Raw genomic sequence first — 22,328 nt, 5'->3', positions numbered from 1 at the left:
ACCGTTTGGTGCTACCTTCCAATGCCAACATCATTATGATGAGTTCTTTTGCACGGGGTCAGCGACTGGCTGGCGGGTTGGGATGGTGGCTGAGAGACGTTTTACTACCCCGAAAGCATTTCTATCCTGGAAAATGGGTAATATAATAAGCCGAATGGGAAAGGAAACGTGATGAATTCACTCACCGGGGATAAGAATTCACAGCATTCGCAGAGTTTCGAGCTGTAACTCAGGCAGAGGAACTCGGCTCGAATAGCCCCACCGGTGCGCCGAGACGAGACCAACCTAACAATGCAAAAATAATATCCTTCCAAAAGGAAAGACTCTCCATACTGCACACAGACCGGCGATGGCGGGGACGCAGCGGCACGGACACGCCGGAAGGGACACGGTCCCTAATGAGGGGATAAAATGAAAGATATTCTCGTTTGCTATAACCGTTTTGCGATCGGGTCGAGCTGGTAGTGGCCCCATCATCGGATTGAGCGATGAAACGTGTACGGCGAGCTGAAAAGGCAGCAAATGAAAGCGGATCCACCATAAAATGGTTTTACAGCGGACAATAATATTAAAATTCCATTAAATTTCAAACAATTTTTACGACTCATTCAGGATGTCTCCCTTCCCTGCGCTGTTGGACGATGGCTCGGTGCCTCGGTGTTTGCTGCCTCATTGCGGAACATTCCGGCGACGACGGGTGACGTTTGGCGTGTTGATTTGCCACACGTCCTGCCAACCATAGGACAGGGGAAGACGCGTACAAATGGCCCGAAATCGGAGGGACGGAAGCCTGCCATTTGCCACTTCCCTGGACGCTCGCCATCCTTTGAACGGGGTAAATGTTGCAGAAATTATAATTTCAACGTCACTCTTCCTCCAAACCGGCACTACTATTCGAGAGCATTGCCGAATGTGTACGTACGAGTGCTTACAACTACTGCTCACACAACTTCCCGGTGCTGGCTTGCATACCCTGCTGGGAACTGTGGAAGCGTGAACCATTGGCCGTCGAAACCGCATGATCATGGAGCCGCCCGGAGCTCGGTATGAAAGTTCAATTGAAATAGATGGGATTGTTTAATTACAGCTCCCCAAATGGACCCCAAAATGAGAACACGACCCTTTTGCAACAAAATGACCATTTTCGGCAGTAAACTAACTAACGACGCCGCTTGCATACCTGCCATCGTACACGGCACGCACACGGCCACCCTGTGATGGAGCAGGAAAGACGGCACGCGGACACATCACGCATGAAATATGGGCTATAAAATCATCATCAAAATTATTTAAATGTCCGACCGGGTTTACAGGGCGCCCCCTCCCCCCCCTCCCCATACGCTTGCTCACCGGGGGTACGCTCCGGACATAGGGACTTAGTTAAGTCCCTCATCTAAATGTGAGTAAAGTTAAATTGTAAAATTGGAGATCACGTTCCCAGCACAACAATGTATGTGTGTAACGATACGACTGCACAAAAGATGTCCTGAGAGAGCCGTCCTGTGGGTAAGTTAAGCATAAAATTAACTACGTTGTTTTTTGGGGTTGCTTGCTTTGGGGTTTCGGACGTACCGGCCACGGAGCAGAAAAAAGAAAAAAAAAGCATCAGAATTCAATTTTGCAAAGTGTATCTTTTAAACTCTTTATTTACAATGTTGGTTGTTGTTTTGCCGTAGCGTGATCCATACATGGATACGTTCGTTGCTCTTTCTCGTTGCTTTCCCCGCGAGCATAACTCATGCTTATAACGTACATTATTAATTCTTCTACCTATTTTGGAAGATGCGCGTTCTCTTACTGCTCTATGATACGATATTCCTCCCCGTTAGGAAAGATTTTTCTACATTTTTCGCGTAACGCTAGTTCTTTTTGATTGCTTGCTTTTTGCGAAAGTGTGTGCCGCTTTACCGTTGCACCCTAAAACTGTCGATTTTACTAGCAAACTAACGTCTATCGCTCGTTTGAAAGGCATCGTTTAAATTAGCTTATTGTACCATATTACACAGACCGTACGCGCTCTCTTTCTCTCTCTAGTTCGTTTATGTATGTTGTTTTGTTCGATTCACTTAATAACTAGAAAAACAGTAAAATATATTCAAATGTTTAGAGTCCTTCGGTTGCTTGCTCAGCAGATGCTTACGGGCTAACGCGGGGTAGGAGGAAGGTATTAGGATTTGGTTGCTAAATAGAGCTAAAGTAAGGCAAACAGAAAGCTTGCTTGGAATAAACAATGGTGGCTAGCCGGTTGGATTGCTAGGCTTTTCTTTTGGCCAACCGTGACCACCATCTGCTTGTACAATCTGTCCCTCTATCAATAAGGTTAGGAAAGTTAGGAGAGCCTTTCTCCATTTGCACTAGCATCTAATCGATTGCCCGGCCCCGCACGTGCATCGGGCGATTGGAAGAACCGTTGTCAACAACCGTTGATAAGACAATCGTGGTGTTATGTATACTTTTTCAAAGTTTTCTTTCCTCCTGGAGCGAGGATCGTTTTACTCTTTTTTATGTTTTTTTTTCCTTTTACAGTTAAAGTGTTTGCTCGCATAAGGACAGGGACAGGGAAGGTGTTTGGAGGGCTGGTACAAAGTACGGATTACCAGCTGTCCAAGTACGGATTATTGCTATCTTTAAATTTGTACCCACTGTGTGTATGTATTTGTATGTGGGGTAAAAACGGAAAGATTGCAAAACTCCTGTCGAATTACAAAACATACCTTTGTTTCGTTCAATGGGAATAATTGGGTTCTAATGCTGGCTTCATCACTCTACCGTTCTGGTGTAACGATATCTTCCGTGCCTTGCATTTCACATGCGAAACCATATCCCACAAGTGGAAGTTTATCGATGAAGTTGAAATCTCAAAGAAAGAAAGAAACATCCGAACAAATCTGCTAATGGAAGGCGAAACTGAGAAAAGCAGGAAGAGCATAAAATTCAGAACATGCATGGCGTAAAAGGCGTCCGAGATTTGCGCCGAATGTTTGCGCAATCCATTTGCGCGTTCCACGGGCCACAGAGGAGGAGGGGGGATCTTTTGCGGCGGATCTTTTCGTAAGAGTTGTTGAAAATTTTAACCCATTTCTTCACTTGATTTGGCTTCGTCTTGTGCGTTCTCGTGGAAGTTGATATTCAAATATTTGATCATCTCGCAGCCGCGCGCATGCCTGTGTGCTTTGGTATGTACGCGAACGTATGTATGTATGTATGTATGTATGTAGGTAGGTAGGTATGGGTGTGAGCATACATCTTAAGCAGAGTTCCCAGTTCGTTTAAGATGAGAGGCATGCTTTTTGCCCGTTTTAAGTAGCTGCCTCTGGGGTTTTTTGTTGTTCTGTTTCATTAAAGTTAGCCCTTTTTTGCTTCACATTCTCACTCTCCTTTTCAGCGTGCCATTGACTCTATCCCAATAGGCTTGCCCACCCCGGTTTGCTCGCCCAGCGGGGATGATGATGAGCCGTGCGCTGTTGCCCTCATCTCACCGTTGTCTGATTTCGTTTTGTTTAAATATGTTTTATTTGTTAACAAGAAGATAAAATAAAACCGAATCAGTTCTGTGCGCCTTTCGCCTCGCGACGCTCGAGGGACAAAACAGCGCGTTTGTGTTTTCTTTCCACGCTCATTCGGTTGCTTTTTATCTATCCGATTTGACTGTTTGCATTTTCTAAATCGTCTATTTGTGTACGTGCTTCTCAGTGCGAGTGTGTGTGTATGTCTGTGCGTTAGAAGAGCGATAGAGAAGAAAAGTGGAAGGAAAATGAGAGATGATAAAAAACAACCCAAAAACAAGCTCCGAAATCCACCTGAAAACAACGGAGGCGTAGGTGTGTAGGGTGGATTTTCCTTATCTATAGTAAATGCGATGTTACGACTAATGAAAGTCCCAGACACAAGCAAAGACACACACACACACACATACTTTGCAGTCCATTTTTTTGCTTCGTCTGTTCAGTTCTTGATTTGTTCACCACCCTCCGTTCCATTTCAACTTCTTATTGTTTCCCTATCGTCCTCCTTCCCCCTCCATCCCTCCACAACTTTGCTTGACTAATCAAATTCGTTGGCGTCATTTTCCTCTTTCTTTAATGCTTCGTTATTAGCCGTTCGGTAGTGCGATTGCGACGATCAGTTCTTTCCCACCTTTTTCGCGTCCCAGCGCGCAACTAATGAGACCGGTAATCATTATAACATTAATAAATAATCCTCATAACAGAGTTTGGCACTTCGTTAACTGATTTTCTTCACCCGTTTGCTGTAGCTTTTTGCATGCCGTATGGGTGTGCGCGGGTTGGTGGGAATGCAACGCTGGCCAGCTCCCTCACGCCCGGTAGTCTCTTATCTTGGTTTATGGTGCATCGTTTCAGGTGTGTTCTGGAGCTTTTGAGCGGTTCTCGGGCGAGCGGTTACTACGACGCTCAACTTATTAGAAGCATCTTTTAAAAGTGTCATTCATTAGCAGATTATCAAACGCACCACATATATGCTCATTAAAAAAGCATAAATGGCAAAGGCTGCGCTTTCGGGGGAAGGAAAGAAACGTTTACAGCGAGCGTTGTCGCGTCAGTAAAACCGGAACCAAGGGTGAAAGAGCTGGTGATTTTTTTTGGGTTGAACCGAGAAAAAACCTATAAGAAGATATAGCTCCGGTTAGTTGAGAATGCGATTGCGGGCAACGTGGAGCGTTCCTTCACATGACGGGTTTCCTCGATACTTCGAGCAGGGGGTGTACGGAACACACGAACGAGGTCAAGAAGCAGTAGAAGCTTAGTCAACGGTCCTTGCTGAAGCCCTCGGAATGAACTTTACCCTGTAGTAAGCAGGTGTTGGTAAGGGTTTAGCAGTGCTATAGTTTTCAATTTCTTACCGAAACGTTGGAAGCGAAAGTAACGCTCACCAAGTCCGGCCACGGTGTAAGTTGATACGAAAAAGTGGAGGGATTTCTTGTTTGCTTCTAGAACAATCCACCACGCTACTCGCAAGAAGTAGATGTGTTATTCTAGTCCCGATGGGATGTGCATTTAATGTGATTTGTTTTAAAACCGTGGATAAGTCTCAGGTATGATTGGATTTGTAGATTTAAAAAATCAGAGGAAGAAGCCATTAAGCTAGTTCATATTTCAAGCCACCCGGGGGGAAGCGTTACGGCGAAACGCTTTCCCTAGATATTACCACAGAAAAGCCTGTATTTATGAGTGCTTAGTTGGGCTAAGTATTTCGTAGAAATTGTGCTACAAACTGTGGATATTAGTTTTTGGGTTCGAAATGCTTCAGTGAAAAGCATTTTTGTACCGGTATTGTGTGTCAGAGCAAATCGTCAATCCACTGTCCTACAGTAACGCCACAACTTTGCACTCATATTGGCGTGACACAACCGAACACAAAACAAAAAAAAAAAAACAACCATCACTTGATGTGCTCGACTGACGAAGCTGTTCGAAATATTAACGTGCCATAAAAGCAAAAGACACTGCCGAACGTGAACACGTCTTGCACTTGTTTCCATCACCTTGCCAATGCCAGGACACGCGATTCCATTCCGTTTGTTCAATCGTTTGGCACTTTTGTCGACTCTTCGTGCCCATCTCCGTCCCTCCCTCCCCTCAAGCAAAATCTATATGCATTCCACCCCACCCAACGACTGAGGAGAGGGAGAGGGGGGAGGCAAAGAAGAGCGAATGTCGTGTGGCAAGGCCATCTCTATCGGTTGTCCGTTGGTGGTGAGGGATGAGACCGAAGACTGCACTCTTCTGCGCCCGGCAAGTTAGAGCTTTATGTAATGTTGACCGTTTCTGTTCGCACATTAAACGCTCGTCCACGCCTCTGCCCTCGGACGACCGGTACGCTCGGTGCGATAATTCGCTGCTTTGGCTTTTCGATGGCATTAACGGTGGTACCCTGATTTGAAAGGCCAACAATTGAATTCGAATAACAAAAAAACGATAAAAAAACACACACTAAATACTGTCGAGCGGACTGATAAAATCAACTGAAACACTGTGAAATAGCAAACATCATCAGAAGATGTAAAAAAAAAACATATGCGCCACGTGACGGAAGCAACGCAATGGGAATGGATTTGTACGCGCGCTGTTCTGCAGCGCTCATTGCGGAGTTGTTTGACCGTAGCACTGGGTGGTTCAAGGGGGTTGTACGGTTTTTTTTTGTTTTCGGTACACAAACCCGAATTCCGTAACCGACTGCCGTACCGCACCGCGCACCCTTCTTCGTATGGCCCGCTGTCCAGTCGCGATCGATTGACTTGTGATCGACAGCAAACAAGTGTAGAAGAGAGCGTCCACTTCTCGAAGCCTTCGTTTTATGTAGTTTTCTTTAATTTTGTGCACGGATGTGTGTGTGTGTGTGTGGATGTATTGTGTTGTTCATCTGATGATGTCGTCCAAATGCGTTCGACGCCTGCGTTGCCCACTCACTCGCGGTGAACGGGCATGCGGTATGGCGTCCCGATCGCCATCGTCAATTTCACTCATTATTCAACGCGTGTGCTACCATTCCAGCCAGTTTAAAGATAATGTACACCCTCTTCTTTTGTGTTTTTGACGCAGTTTTCGAACCCGGCCATGTTGGGTAGAAAATGGCTGGGGCATGAAATTGTACCACCCAAAGGTAGGCGGATTTTCTCACTCTTACCTTTTGCGCGAATCGATCTCACCTCGTTGATTACTATCGTTCACAGCTCACAGCAAAGCCCTGCTCACCCTCACGATTGCGTCCCGTGGCATACACAAACACACACATACACATACATACAAGTGGTTGTTGTATGTGCTGTGTTTACTTTTTGATTGATTAGAAATAATTACGATCGCGTCAAAACCCCTGCACCCCATTTTTTCAACCCGTTGCCGGACGCACCCCGAATCCAATCACCTTGAGCCTACCACCACCAGCAAAACCATCGCTGCTGCTGATTTTGTCGCCTGTGACCGAACACGGGGCCACATCGCGACGGTTATCGCCATTATCGCTGCCCGGGCCGACCACCTAAACACATCGTCGCCTATCGCTCCCGGGCATCGAGCATCGAGGACGGGTTTGTGCTGTTTTGCTGCACCATGTTTTACCCGTGCGCATTTTCCGGCCCTTTCCTCGCGCGGCCGTTCGCGCCACGGATCTTGCTGTGCTAAGCGGGACAAGCGGGTTTGCCTGAATGACGGTTATTGATTGAATTCAGTAGTTTTTTTTTGCGCCCTCCCCACAGTTTCGATTTGATTTGATAAAGGCACGGGCACTATGTGACAGTTTTCCGTGCCCAGGCGGGAAAGGGCTCGTTGACTAAACCTTTCGCTTGATTCGTAACACTGCCGGAGTAAATGTGTTCCGGTTTTTTTTCGGTTGATCGATGCATCATGCATGCATTAGAGGCTAAAGAGGTTGAATAGCGCCCGATCCGAACATGGTGTTTGTTATGAAGTTTCTGTAGTCCCGGTAAGAAATCGATCCTCGCTTAACTGAAGCAAAAGGTAGACGGAGGGGGTCGTTTTGTCCCGTCGTTTTGTTTGTCAAACAAGGGCCAGTATCAGCGGCAGTTCTTATCGGGCATTTGGCTACGCAGGAATAGCGTGAAATGTTGCGTTCCGTAATCGTTCAATTTCTTCGCTTCTAAAACAATATCTGTTACGAGTGCACCAACCGAGTGCATTGTGGTGTGCGTTTCACCCGCTTCGTAGGGCGCTCCAGAACCGAGCACTTGCGCGAGAAATTTAAACGTAAAATATTGATTTTTGAACAAATTATGTTTGCCTAACCGTTTTTTCTTCTTTCTCTTAGCTTTTGTTTTGTTTTTTAACCCCGTTGCACTTGCAGCTGATGCAAGTGTATATAGTGGTGCGTCGAAAGAAGCCAAAGCAAATGGCTGTGTGTACGCGTTTCTGTGGTGTGGTTCTGTGGTATCCCGAAATGCGTGATTACGGGGTTACGGTACAACAAACTGTATGTTTTCACTTTTTCTTCTCCCGGCCAGCATTTGCCTCTCAGCTTCACTTGATTCGTCAAAAAAAGCCTTCGAGCCTGACACACATTCACAGCATATGCGTGTATGCTAACGAATAGTACACTTTACACATGAAAAAAGGGAAAACAAACCTGACGAAAAGCACACATGCCCGAACCGGTGCCTCTATCAAACATTTCCGTATGGTATGGTGCTACGCAACTATTCATTAAATGCTGAAAAAACAAAGCTCCACACTGTGTACGTGTGTGTGTGTGTGTATACAAGCGGGCGACTGGGTAAGGCGAGGAACTCGACTCACTGTTTACTTAGACTGTCTTGAAAAGTATTCGGTTCCATTATCTCTTCCTTCACACCTGTCCTGCGACATACGGCAGCTTCCCTTGGTTTGAACAGCTCGCTCGGGCGTTGGGATGGGGCGGTTCGGTTTCTGTGAGCGATCGGAATGGCAATTCTCTGTCGTGTTATTTATTCCCGATAGATTATTGTCAATAAAAAAAGATCATTAATATGCATGGCCATTTTAGGTGCGCATATCCGCAGAGAGGATCGCTCTTGAATGGGACGAGCGCGTACCACCGCATGAATGAGTATGCTTAAAGCGTCCTCCTGTGGCACTACTGTTGATTTTATTACACTCACATTGGGAGGTTTAGCCGGGCACAAATGAAATGCCGTAAGAAATGAATTCGCTGCCGATTCTTGCCCTCTGTTTGCCGGCACTTTATGAAATAGTTCATTTACCAACGGTTGGGGCAATATTTCTTGCCCGCTTGAACCTGCGCAAACATTTTCGCCTCATATTCTCTGACGAACCAAGGGGGAAACAGAAGGAAGAGGTGTTTTCAATATTAACTCTCGGCGCTGGCAGGTTCTTTCCACCAACACTCCCCGAAAAAGGAATGCGTACGCGCGGCAGGCGAGAAAGGGGCGAAGAAATTGTTTTCGCGCCTCATTTGGCGCAAATTTCTCCGTCCGATCGGCGTGTCCGCGTCCGTTACGAAAAGCAAGGGAGTGAAAAACATCAACGCCACGAAACTGGGTGCTCAAAAACTAGGCCTGGAGTGGCCGCACGAGGTCGGAAAAATCGGCAAATCGGCATCGGTAGCGGCGGCAGATTATTACGTGAGCGTAACGGTCAATTGGAGCGGCGGCCGCCGTTGTTACTGCTACTGTCGGAATGAGCAGTTTTAATTGGCCACATATTCCGCACACGCCTCTCACGAAGGCAGCAGGTTGAACGAGTGCGAACGAGTTGTTGGCGTGGGTGGGTGGGTGCACCATAGTGTCAATATTTTGTTGCAAATACTTTTTCCTTCACTCGGAGGTTTTGAGGTAGAGCACGAACGAACGAGGGAGAGAGAGAGGGGCAGCGATGGGTTTTGCAGCTCCAAAGAGATGGGAGGGGAGGGCAGTTGATTCGTCAGTATCCAACGGAACCATGTTCGCGATCATAAGGATAATGACGATGGCGATCTTTCGATTTGTTCATCAAACTTCGCGCTGCTGCCTGTTCGAGTTTCCAAAGGCAGCAGGCGAGGTTTCAATTACTGTTCCGAGGCACAACTCGGCCCAATTCTTAGCCGTCCGAAGCGTAATTAATTGTAATGTTTCTTTTTTCATTAGCGAAAGACTGCTGCTTTCCTCACCTGTGAGTTGGCCGGCTGTGTGTTGTACGTTAAACTGTTTCCCGCTACACCAACTTGGCAAAAAAACGTAATAGTTGTGTTCAAAGTTTTCATCAGCTTCACGGTGAGTTAAGTTTTTCGGTGCGTGGGTCTCCGGTATTAACCGTCGTGTGCATGATGGCGCCCTTCCCCTCAGCCCGGAACCGCACACACATACACACACGTACCAAATGGGGGAGGTCAAGGGTGCTCATTTCGCAACTCCTGCACGTTCGCTTATCGCTTCAGCGAAGGGAGAAGTGAACGAAAGCTTTACTGCCACCTGTGCTCACCTGTTCGACAGATGTGTAGTAGCAGCAGAAGCAACCGAAAGGGGTGGCCGGAAAAAAACACCACCAACACCACAGCGCTAAACGAAGGAAATGGGAGACAGGAACGGTTTGCCCCGGAGTGTTGGCATTCCGCTCCCAGGCGCTCGACACCGCCGGTTGGCGGTGGCGCAGGTTTCACTCCTATGCTCGTTGTGTTGTGTGTGAGCATTTAATTAATATATTTTCCACCAGACGGATCCCAAAGGTTTCGAGGCTTCGTCGGAAGGAAAGGAAGGCACGAGCGCGCGCGAGTCACGGTGGTGGGCAAACCATGGGAGGGCACTTAGACGCCAGCGAAGGATGGCAAACCAGCTACTTTGCGGGGCCCATTTGTGGGGGGCCTAGCTGAGCCTTAAAAGAAGTAATTAGCTACCGGAGTTACCCACCGGTGTGCTTACGGGCGCGCGAAACTTACGAATCGCCAACGAACGGCCCATCTCTTCCATTGCGCTTTCGTGCACTTCTTGCGCTAGTATATGTGCGTCTCTCGGTGTGTGTGCGTGTGTATGTTTGTGTGGGACTGTGTGGAAAGGGTATCGAAAATTCAAAAAATGTAATAATTGCGCACATAGTAATTATGATAATAAATGAATGTTATTATTATTCCTTTCCCTTCGGGTGGTTCCGTTTCCTTCCGACGGTGCAGCGCTTCCACTTCCCCCAAACGCTGTTTACTACTGTTGATGCTTGCGAAGGGAGGAAGGGATGGCGCATTGCTGTGTGCTAGCAGCTCTTTTTTCCCAACAACTCTAAACGCATCTCTCTCTCTCTCTTTTTCTCTCTCTCTGACTTCACACACCACGCCGTGCCTCTTAACGGTGCATGCATGTCGATGCTTGCAGCCACGCAATCACCCGGTTCAGCATCATTCCAAGGCCGGAACCTGGGCGCACCGTGTAGTGATGTATCAGGACGGCGCAATGGCAACATAACAACAAATAAAAAGTAAAAAAAAAACATCACTACCCATCAGGCAAAACAAAACTCCCCGGTATCGGTTTTATAGTTGAGCAATTAATTATGCTATAATTAGTACTTACTAACAGAGCCCTGTGTCGTACAATGTGTTTCCCTCCATATTTCTTGCCATCTCGCTCTCTTTCGCCTATTCGTTCCCTCGCATTGCACTACGGCGGTGTTGTACGCATTCCTAGAGGGCCGGGCCCGTACCATGGGGCAGCATCATTACGGGGAGAGCAAACCGGGTTGAATTAAGCGCCGATAAAATCACCTCCTTTGGATGCCGAGCTGTGCTTTACATGTTCCAAGGAACAAGGAACTCATAACCGAGTACCGAAAGCGTCAGCTGACGCACTGCTGGAATGTAGCCTCATTAGGCCAACAGCTCGGGCAGCCTAAAATTCTAGGAAGTCCACATTTGGAAGAATTTCCGGTTTGCGATCGATGCGAAATCGAACGAAATGTTCAACATTTAGAACCCCCTGGGAGGCTCTCTCTCTCTCACTCTCTCGCTTGCTAAAGCGGGTGGATAGCATTAGGACTTCCAATTGATATTGAGTCCCTGCTGCTAGTGGGTGGGCCGGAGGGGATCGTCGTTAGTCATCGTTAATGCTCTTTTCCCGGCTGCATCGCACCGTGCGGCCCACGTTGCGTGTGTGGTTTGGGGCGGTAAGACGCTGGAAAGCCGATACCGTGCGCTGCGGTGGACCACGATCGATCAACCCGTCGATGAGGAATAGGTTTCGCTTCATCCGCGACGGCTTGATCGACAGCTCATCACTTACCCAGGCATACCCCCCCCCCCCCTCCCGCTCCCCCTGCGCAACACTCTCTTCTAGTCTGACCATAACGAAAATCGATCGCGGGGAAGCGGACGAAAAGCAGCGGAAGGGTGCGCAAGAGCTTGGAAAAGCGATAAGTCTGCGCCCCGCTTACGCACGGTCGTATGCGCGCCATGCAACGTGTTGGCGCAAACGCTTTTGCGCCCATGTGCTCTCGCGCGTCTCATCCAAGCGCACAAACATGGCACACAGATGGCGAAGGGAAACGAGGGAATGTGAAACAGATCGAGAAATGGCAACAAACATAACAGTTCCAGTCGATGCGAGGGCGTAAGGCTCTTTGACCGTGGAGGCACACGAGCCGAGGGAGATTTGCAAACGATGCAGCGCCCATTCGTCGAAGCCGTGCTAGTGTCGATCCGGCGCCAGAGTGTTAGGCAAGAAGAAGAAGAAGAAGAAGAAGAAGAAGAAGAAAAACACTGTTGCCGCCGGCTGTCTGTTGGATTGTCTACGCTTGTCATCAGCGGAACGAGCTTTTCAAGGACCACCAACGATCCACACGGAAGGAAACGTCGATCTGTTTGTAATGATTTTCTTAACTGTAGCAGCGCAGCGCCTTCCTCGCTTATGTCAGACTTATGTTGTTTTAAAACGAAACGGATTTTATGAGCAGCTAAGCATGAAGTAATGCCCTCCAAGCATTCACACTCCTGCGCAGGCAACACGCGCGCGCAACATGCAGCATCAATGCACCTTGCGATTGTGTTTGTGCGGCCAATTAGAATTGCTTTGACCTCGCTCTAATGACGGTTATGTATGCATAATAAATCACTCGCAGGCGCCGATAAGAAAGCCAAGCACAAGCTGTTTGACTTCCAATCCAGCCCAAGTACAAGCGCAAAACAAAATGCGATGCACCGACCGTTCCGTCGGTGAATCGCTGCACTGCTCAATATTTGGTAAAGTCAACCTGGCGTCGTGCCCTGGTAATAAGTCGCCGGAAGTTACAATTCCGCCGGTCGGTTAATTGTTCCGTCGCATCGCCCCCCAATGACGACGCCACAACCAATTGGCTCGAATCCGATTGGCAGTAAACCGAGCGGGCGTGTACGTGCGTACGATTTATGCCGACCCATCGTTGGCAGAGACATAAACTGCCCCACGGCGTTACCGCCACATAAAAAGATTACACACGCTCGCGCGCATTAGATTAGCGGTTGGCGACGAAACACGTACGACAGATAATCGACACGTTTATCGGCTCTTCGAATTTCTCGTTGATTCCGACCTTTATGGCTGTGGTGGTCGCGCGGACAATCTATAGACGGATGAGCAAAAACGCAAAACAAACAAAAAAAGAAACAAAATAGGAACTGTCTCAAGACGGCTCAACGGAGCTGCACGATAATGCTTACAGCAAATTGACGGGCCTGGGCCGATAAGAGCCGTGTGGTAATTGATTAGGTGGGCGTGTGTCATCTGAACACCGGACGCCGTCGTCATTCTATTGCAGAAAAGTCAACATGATCGTACCAAAGTTGGGTCGCTTATTCGCTCTTTGCCGGCACATCGACACAAATGGAACCGATCGCGTCCGAAGCGATCGCCGCACCAGTCGCGCTCTATCCATTTTCCATCTTGCGCAATTCAATTAAGCCCCAAAGCCATTCGCATTCACATTGCAATGTGTAAACAAATCGTCTTGCGGAAATGCGGCCGGTCCCAGGGCCGGTCGCGCGCGCTCTCTCTCTCTCTCCCTAGAGAGAAAGAGAATCAGGCGTGTGGCGTGTGGGGGCGAATATAGATTGAAGTTACTTTTCAACACGTTCGCTGATTGGTTACAAATAGTTTCGAAGCACAAATTCGTTCTGAGCCAAACATTATCGGGTACGCAATGGTGCGGTAAGGTCCGGTCCGGCGAGGCCGGTGAGGTGGTGCGCGGGGATCGCCATGGTTCGGAATGTCGAACGAGCATTAGGAGGGCAGCAAACGATCGATCAGGCGCGGCGACTGTGGCGGAATGAGAAATTTCCCTATATTAATTTATTTCCTTTCATTTTCACTCCCGTTTTCCCAGGAGAGGGAGTAAGGGGTGAAGAGCCTGGAGCAGTGCGATGGGATACGCAAATCCTCGTGTAAACAGATCGGTCCCAGGCCCCTCGGGCCGGTTGGTGGCCGTGATGAAAAGTCATGCTTAAGTGGTCTGCTGCTGCTCCCCTTCGCTGGTTCTAGTTTGGGATCTATTTAACAGGAATCGGGGAGAGGGTTCTACAGCGGAACCGAGGGGTGCACGATGGGTTGAAGCACACAAAACGTGTGTTTGTGGTGCCCAATAATGATAGGGTAGCGCGCGCTGCAGCAGCAGAAGCAGCAATTGCCATCGTGTTTATCAATCGGTTCGTGTGTGTATGCGTTCACCGGGGAGCGGGAGGACGGTTTTAAAGCCAAGTACAAACAAGGAATCGGAAAAGGGCTCTTTCATTGGATAGCGGGAGAGAAAGGGGATGAGGGAGACGAAACGGACCTGGAGCTGGACCTGGACAGCCGGTGGGAAGGGGGGACCGAGTGATGAGCAACAAAATTATCTGATGCGCTCCAATCATCACTGTCGCAACACACGCAAGCCGTTGTGGGGTTGAACGCCGGCAGCTAATGGGTGGCGAGATACGCGACAAGATAGGAAACGGGGGGGAGGGCGTGCGAAGGGAGTATGGGAGAAGAACATGCTTTTTTTCGCTCTGGTTTCTCTCTATCTGTCTGTTAAACTAAACGCATGATAACGAAAGATGGGTGGTGTAGCGGAAGCCATCATGCTCTGTCATTCACGCTACAGGCGAGAGAGGAGAAAAAAACAGAACTGAAGCCACAGGGGAGGGTGGGAGAGAGGCCAAAAAATTCCAATTCAGTTCAGCCCAATTGGAAAATTAAGAAATATCAGTGTGATGCTTCACGCCCGCCCCAAGCGGAAGGTGCCATATCGGATGGGAACCGACTGTCAAATGTCGGTGCAATGATAACGCCGAAACGTCACATCACACGAGTCCGAGCCGGTCGGATGTAGATTGGGACGGGTGCCCTTGTCCACGGAAACGGAAAGGCCAGGGCTCTTGACAGCTCCTGATGAAGAGTTGCCGTAGTTGGAGCAGTTCAGAGAAAGAGTTACTGAATGAGGCTGAAGACTTCTTTTATCCGTTTCCGTAAGATCGTTCTTTAATTGCTGCGCACGGTTGGCCATTAAACTCAGGGGAGCTGAGCCTAGGCAAACACTCGCTTGTTTATACGCGCCATTTTGCTACCCCCCGTTCGATCTGGACTAGCTGGGCATGGTTCACACAAACAAAAAAAAAACACACACACCCGTGATGGAAGAGGACACTCTATCGGTGAAACGTTTGGTTAGCGTTCGTGTAGCCCCGTGAGTTCACTGATAAGAGCGCAACTCGTCGGTGTGTGTTGTTTCTGTGCGTCTCCCAACCCCCTTCTAGCCGCCCCCCTCCGTTTTTTGTCGCCCCGAGAGCCCTTATTTAACCCAGAACACTCCAATTGCCTTTTTCGCTCGCTCTCTCCCTCTCACTCGCTTGGTCCGTTTAGCTTGGAGCGCATTTTTTGTAGCCCTCTCTCACTCTGTACCGGGCCACGGCAAAAGGCGTCGAAGCCGGGTGATGATTAGACAACGACATCGCGACCGGAGCGCAACCGACCCACCGCCGCTGCCACCACAAACACCACGGTACACCTCCCCGTGTGACCTCGTAGCACCGCGTTCCGCAACACAGACCCGGCGCGACTCTCCCACACGCACGCGGGGCGCGCACATTCCGTGTGGCCAGGAGATAGCGTCAATTTAATTTGTTCGTTTTGCTGCTGCTACTACTTGCGTCGTCTTGTGGCTTTTTCGTGAGTGTAACCACAGTGACTTTCCCGCGCCACTGCCCCATCTTCACCTTCATCCCACCTTCACTACGGTGCAATGGGGTTTCCGCACCTTTCGCAGCTCGCGCGCCCGCCCAGAGACCCCACCACCTCCCCAATGATCCCGCGCTTTGGATAGGAATTTCGCTACTCATTCGACGTGCGCTGTCACCTCGTTACGTCCCCCTGACGACTAACAAGCGGTCATGTAAAACGCGGAAGAAAGTGCACCGGGGTGGCTATACTAGAGCTTCTCTCAACCCGAGCCGAGAAACCTCTCGACCGTTCTCGCCACCGTTCTGCCGCCATCCCGTCCGAACGGACTAAGGAGTGTGCGTCTTTTTTGTTCATCCTTATAGAGTCATAATTGTTGACTGTCATCCCACGGGAGTGAGTGATTTTGCAATTTACCGAGTGTGTCTGTTTTTTTTTTTAAATGCTATTGCTGTCGTGGCAGCTCTCGCCAAAGATGGGGTTTCTTCACACCGCAATCCGTATGAGTGTGGTGGAAAGTTGAGCTTCAGCTCTAGCGCGCAATGTTTTAATCGGTTCACTTTAATGAGACTATTCCGCTGGGAGGCGATCCGTCGATGGAGAGACATTTTGATTGAGCGTCTTTTTTCGCGTCTCTGCTGGTCCTAATAATCACGCGTTAATAATCAGCTTGGGTGGTGGAACAGAAAGACCCAACGACAAACGGCAATGCAATCAACTTCGACTTACAAATGTAATCATAGCACACATAGCGAGCTGTCCATGAGCTGCCGGGCTGACCCATCTTCAGTGTCAGCGTTGTATTTATCGAATACATTTTAACACCCTCTTTACACCTTTCTTATCAAATATCGGCGGATAAGGAAGACGTTGTGATTTGAAGCGCCCTAAAGCCCCCCGCTTGAAGGGGACTGGCAGTGTGTGGCGAGGTTTCCTCGTGGCGACGAGACCACTCGAGCCAACCAAATGTTGACATATGCCACACTTTGACAGTAAAAAGATTAGCAGCATTAGGGGTCGATCCGGCGAGCGCGATAATGGTAAACACCGAATGTTGTCTCGATGAAGCCCGCGATTGGTGGGAAGGAAAGATAAAGATCACACCTTTCGAAGTAGCGCATCCTTCTCGAGATTGGCTGCTCGATCGGAAAGGCACGGCTCTCGGGCTCGGACAATACCTGAGCCCCCCCACCATTCTCACCGCCACGGTGTGCTTGATCAACCACACAGCTATCGCGCACGAACAGCCCAGTACAACTAAATAGAAGAAGATGAAGACGACGACGACGACGACGACGACCACGGCCGCTGGAGGTGATTCCACCACACACATTTGCCCAGTATTCAGAAAACCCAATATTTATTTGTTTATTCAACATGCCATAAATTATGTTATTTAAAAAGGTTCTCGTTTCCGAAACACTCCACCCCGGTTCGATCGGGGCGAGTTTTTTTGCCTTTCTGCTGCTGCTTCGAAGTGAATCAGTATTCGTGTGTGCGTCTTTTTACTGTATTCTCATTCGGGTGTTTTTCTTTCTTCCCGTCTGCCATCTTCACCCCGTTCGCACCAACCGGATAGAATAACGCAACCAGAACTCGAGAGCCACATTCCCGCGTCTCTGACTGGTGTAGTATTATTACAGCATGCTCGCGAGACGCTACGCCTGCTACGCCCCACCGACAGAAGAATGGACAGAACGAGAGAGAGAGAGAGAGAGCGAGAGAGCGAGAGACAATCACAATGGTGACGTGAGCCAACGATGGCGAGAAGAACAGCAGCAAAGACACGGCAGCGAAGACTCCGCGGTCCGCGAAGCGCGCTCAGTAGCCGCAGTAGCAGCTAGTCCACGCCAGACCCAGAATCTGCCCAAGAGAATCGGGGCTCCATCATGGCTCCAGTCCAGCCGAACGGTGGTAGTATTGGTAGTGTCACGTTCTTGTAACCCCCTGCTCGTGCGTTGGTGTGCGTGTGTCATAGCACAACGTTCCCCAGCGCGGCGAGGTGAACAGCGCTCCGCGGACCGCAAGATAATCAGCCACAACTGATCACCACCAGCAACAAACCCGGCTGTCGGGCGGGGGTTAGGCGGAAGGGCGGCGCGGGTCCGCAAGCGCGCGAACGCGCGATCAACAATAACGAGAATTTCAAAAAACCGGCTTGGCGCGATCGGAGGCCATGCGCAAATAACGCGAACGCAAACGCGAACGGACGGGATCGCACGTTGAAGCGGTGCAGAAACATCGCCGTAAAACGCCTCACGGAAGGGTGAAAAGAAGGTCAAGCAAGGAGGCAACGATCAGCGGAGGTTTCGCAAAGGATTGTACTTACTCACCCCTGCCACCTCACCACAGGAATCGTTTTGGTAGGACAAACAAATGTCACTCCGACGCGAAAACAGTCTTATTTCATGGAACGGGTCGTCGGCACGCAACCGGGCGGATGTAGCCAACCTATAGAGCGAGAGAGCGAGAGAGAGAGAGAGATGCTCAAGGCTGCTGCTGTCGAGGAGCAGGCAGCTTACCATTTTCCAGGATCGCATAAAATCGTAAAGCTGCATGGTCCGCCCGCATGAGCGACCACGGAGAGCGCAGGGCAGGGCACGGGCTAATCTGCGGTGGACGCGAGTTCTCGGAACAAAGACGCTGGATGTCCGGAATTCGTCCGCAGTGTCCCATATTTTCTCCGAGCTGTATTCCACCCCAAGAAACCATAAAAATGGTGGAAAGGGTGACATCGTCTCGCACTGCTCCTGGTTATCGTTGTTGGATGCCAAGGGTGGCGCACAAGGCGCTTAGAACGTAGGCAAACAAGTGGATCTATGAAGCGCTTATATACTGTCAATCACCGTCCGTGATCGTAACTGTGCAGCAGTAAGTTTGCTTCCCGGCTCGCGAAGAAGTGTGCACTGCACCGCCTGGGTATGGTCGTCTCGCTCGCTCCGTGTGCAGTGAAGCCATAAAATTCGAAGAATCCTTAATGGCTTCCATGCCACGACCCACACGCGCCAGACGGGGACAATCCGACCGTCCCGAAAAACTATTCCATACACACGCTGCAATCTTGTGTCTTTGCGGTCCACGGACTGGAACAATGATATGGGCTGTGGCCTGCGGAGTAGCGGCAACGCTCCACGAAAGCTAACACACGCATAATTCGGGGTAGAATAACGGAAAAAATCGTGGTACGTAATCACTTGAATCTTCCGGGATTTGACCCGTTCATGTTTTTTTTCTCTGTTGAACATCGCTCCTACGTTATGCGGTAAATTCTTCCCAAAATCCCAAGCCCTTGTCGTGGCTCCCTCGTCCTTGATAAAAACCACTCAAGGGATGAAACATAAGTGGTCAGGACTGAAAAGTGGTCTTTCACGATGTGCCGAACACCAGACACACACAAACACTGGAGAAAGGAGAAGACTTTTACTAATTGTTGGCTGCAATGAGGAATGGTAACATGTTTATTGCCAAGATTTTTTTCCCAGTATAAGTGTAAGGCGCACTTCAATCATTCGTTTTCCCTAATTTGAGACACTTGAGAATGCAGACACTGCAACACCAACGACAGCAATAGCAACTACACATTCGCACGCAATTCGATGCGTAAGAAGTTTACCTAGTCATACGCACACCGAAGGAGTGTCGACTCCATTCACTCGTCCAGAGCTCCTGTCCACGTTCGAAAGAACCGCGGGTTGTCTGTTATCGGTGGGATCGTGTGTCCCCATACTGTCAAAAACATGCAGAGTAATGCATCGAGCAGATTTTGGTGAAAACCTCTCAAAAACTGTTTGACCATCGTTGTCATAGAAGGTGGCTCGAGTGATCGAGTTTTTCTCTTGCTGCAATGGTCACATTGAGGGTGATCGCGCATCTCACTGGAATATGGCAGGGAGAGTACGCTCGTCGCGCACACAAAAAAAATTGCAATCACTTCCACCTTTCGCATCCATTTTCGGTGCGAAAAATGTCGTTCTAAAGGTTGTCCTTTTATGTGTGGCGTGGTCGCTGGGCTACGCTGGAAGGAAAACTCGCTTCCATGAGTCAAATCTCGCCCACAGTGCCACAATTTCAAACTTCACCGACTGCATGTCCGTCGTCTAGAGTTCGTTGCTATTGCTGCCGTTGGTGTCTCTTTCTCTGGCGTCTCTTTCGCATTGGCGATCTGGCTATTAGCCATTCGCTTTGTGGGAAAACGATTGCCACTGCGGACCGTCGTCTGCGGACCGTTCGGGTCCTGTGGCAGTGGCCATACGCGATACGCGATGCATCCACCCACTCGACTGGGTTACCGCTGCCGTTCCGTTCTTTGTACAATGTGGCCCGTTGAGTGGCGATCGTCGTTTCGCTTTCAATTTCGAGTTCTCTGTTCGTTTCGATTTTCTTCGCGCTACATCCTCTTCTGCTGCGTTCCCATTTGGGGGTAATGGTAGTTTATATCGCTTCCCTTGCACTTGGATTGCTTATCCGATCTCACTGTACCTAGATAACTACATGGCCGCGCACACCATGCGCACTCAAAAAGCCATTACACAAATGTCAATTATTTCCAATGTTTTTGCATCTTCTGTCTTTTCTAGCTTTCTCTACGTCTCTTTCTGTCGCAGAAGGGTTCATTCGTTGTCATATTACCACCTTATATGCAATCCCAAACACTCTCTTGTATGCTATCCCAAACGCCTCTGCTTTGCTATACACAACATGGTAAGATTTTGGGGATATTTGAGCATGTGATTATCGTTTATCACGGACCTACCGGTCCGTTTGACTAACTTCTTTTTTTTCAATACTACCCCATTGGGGCATGGAAAGGTCCGATCCGATCGATTGGCATTGATTTCGACTGCAAACGAATGCACTTAACGTAGCCTGTGCTCTGCACCTAACTGCCTACGATTTCCAATGATCGTGTTTTACTTATCGATTTAAAGTGAAGGTTCTTTGTTCTAGGACATCTTGGCAGGCTAGTTTTCTTGACTAGTGCCACCAGCGCTGGGATCATTGCTGGAAGATCAAGATAGGCTCGATTATGGTGCCCTGTGTGATTGAGAACATTCGGTAGACAATCGCCACAAGGTGACTCATATGTAACGCCTACCGAGCCCGTTGTTCTCTCTCTCTTTTCTGCCTTCTTCCCCTTACGTTGGTTCTGGTCACATCCGCAGACTTACTTTGTGACTGTGATTTGCAAACCATTGTTGGTTTGTGATGCGGAGGAGTTGTCCGCTGGGTTCCTGTCGACTGCAACTGATTTGCTAGGATCACGGCCCTTTCACGTGGCCCTTGCATTGAACCAAATCCGATGCGCTGACAACGCACTGCTACGGTGGCTCACCAGCAGCGAAGATATGGAAAACTAAATGGAAGAGAAAACAACATGACAGCAACGTATTCAGAACCGGAGTGCGCAATGCAAAGGATTTCTTCGTGGACGTGATTCATTGCAGTGGACTGGAGTGGAAGCGAGTAGGCACACGAAATAACACGAAACGACGAAACACACATAACTCATCTACTTTGAACATAAATACTTCTACTCTATAGCTACTGTAACACATAATTCAATTGAACAATCGACAATCAACTGCATCAGAATAGAAGAAACAACAAAATAGTACGAGAAGGTAAACGCTATCATAAGATACACCATATCAGAACAATTTTGGGCAACAAGCCCAGACGATATGTATTTCTCAGTGAAAATCAAACTCAAACTTGCTGTCCTTTATATCACTGTGCTGTTCGCAGTGAATCTTCATCCCCAGAGTTCATTCACAAAAGGTCCACCCAGGTAGTGCATGCTGGCATATTTGCCATTTATTATGTTTGTCCATATCACACCTTCTTCGATCGTACGCTTCACCGTACGGTTGGGGCACCGATTCGCCCGCCCGGAGAAGGTTCATGTGCGCCAGACCGACCACTAAATGGGGCTTACAAAAGTACACGGTGCTCGCTCCGACTCAGCGCTGGGTGAAGTGGTGTCGAGGAGGAAAGAGGCTCATATTTCTCTAATGGCTTCTCATTCGTCACCATAAATCGATCCTCTTTTGGTATTTCCGCTTTTGTGAAATAGTAGTAGTAAAAAAAGGGAGAGGGCGGTACCGTGCGATGCAGACGTCGCCATATCCAGGGAGAAGGAGAAAAAGATTGTTTCACTATGGCGGGAAGCAAGATCCCCAAAAACCATTCGTCCACAACGCCATGGCGATGGAAGGCTGGGAAGCGGTGGAAGGGTTTGCATGTTTCTTTGTTTTTCTGCAAAGCTCGAGTGATCCTGCACCCAATAAAAGTTACTGCCGGATCAAAGACTTTACAGCCTGCCCGGCTATCACCTTCCGCAACGCTGCCCATGCGAGCGCAGGAAGGCTCCACTCCAGCCATCCGATCGCGACCGGTCGAGGGGATCTTTAGCCGATCGGCTTTCCGCGCACCTTATTTATCGGACAAAGCGGCCAGGGCAATCGTATATGCGCCATTTCGTCCAAAATATACAAGCTGAAACCATAAAATGTGAAATTGGTTTTACAAATTGCAACAAAATGACCCTTTTTATGGCAGCATGCCGGCTCGGCCAGGTTTTGCCGACCCAAGCCGATGGTAGATGGTTAAGAAGTTTATTCCATTTTGGGAGAAATAAAACAAAATCAGCCGAAGAGGAAAGATCAACAGTGGACTGAAGATGAAGCTATTCCTTAACAAACAGCTTAAAACA

General features: G+C 48.9%; 1 protein-coding gene and 1 long non-coding RNA gene across 2 annotated transcripts in view; one reads left to right on the top strand and one right to left on the bottom strand.

Annotated features, from left to right (window-relative positions):
• The window catches only part of LOC125907297 (uncharacterized), a 63,885-nt gene that overhangs the window by 38,087 nt on the left and 3,470 nt on the right, over positions 1-22,328 (top strand). The window lies entirely within an intron of this gene.
• The window catches only part of LOC120956457 (protein pangolin, isoforms A/H/I/S-like), a 29,296-nt gene continuing 8,579 nt past the window's right edge, over positions 1,612-22,328 (bottom strand). Inside the window, exon 2 of the mRNA XM_040377933.2 lies at positions 1,612-20,969. Coding sequence (XP_040233867.2) covers positions 20,945-20,969 — 25 coding nt within the window. The 3' untranslated portion in view covers positions 1,612-20,944. The remainder of the gene's footprint in view (positions 20,970-22,328) is intronic.

Source organism: Anopheles coluzzii, chromosome 3 (assembly GCF_943734685.1).
Source record: "Anopheles coluzzii chromosome 3, AcolN3, whole genome shotgun sequence".
NCBI lineage: Eukaryota > Metazoa > Arthropoda > Insecta > Diptera > Culicidae > Anopheles > Anopheles coluzzii.
The sequence above is the reverse complement of the archived record's forward strand: the minus strand, read 5'-3'. Positions and strand labels throughout refer to the sequence as shown.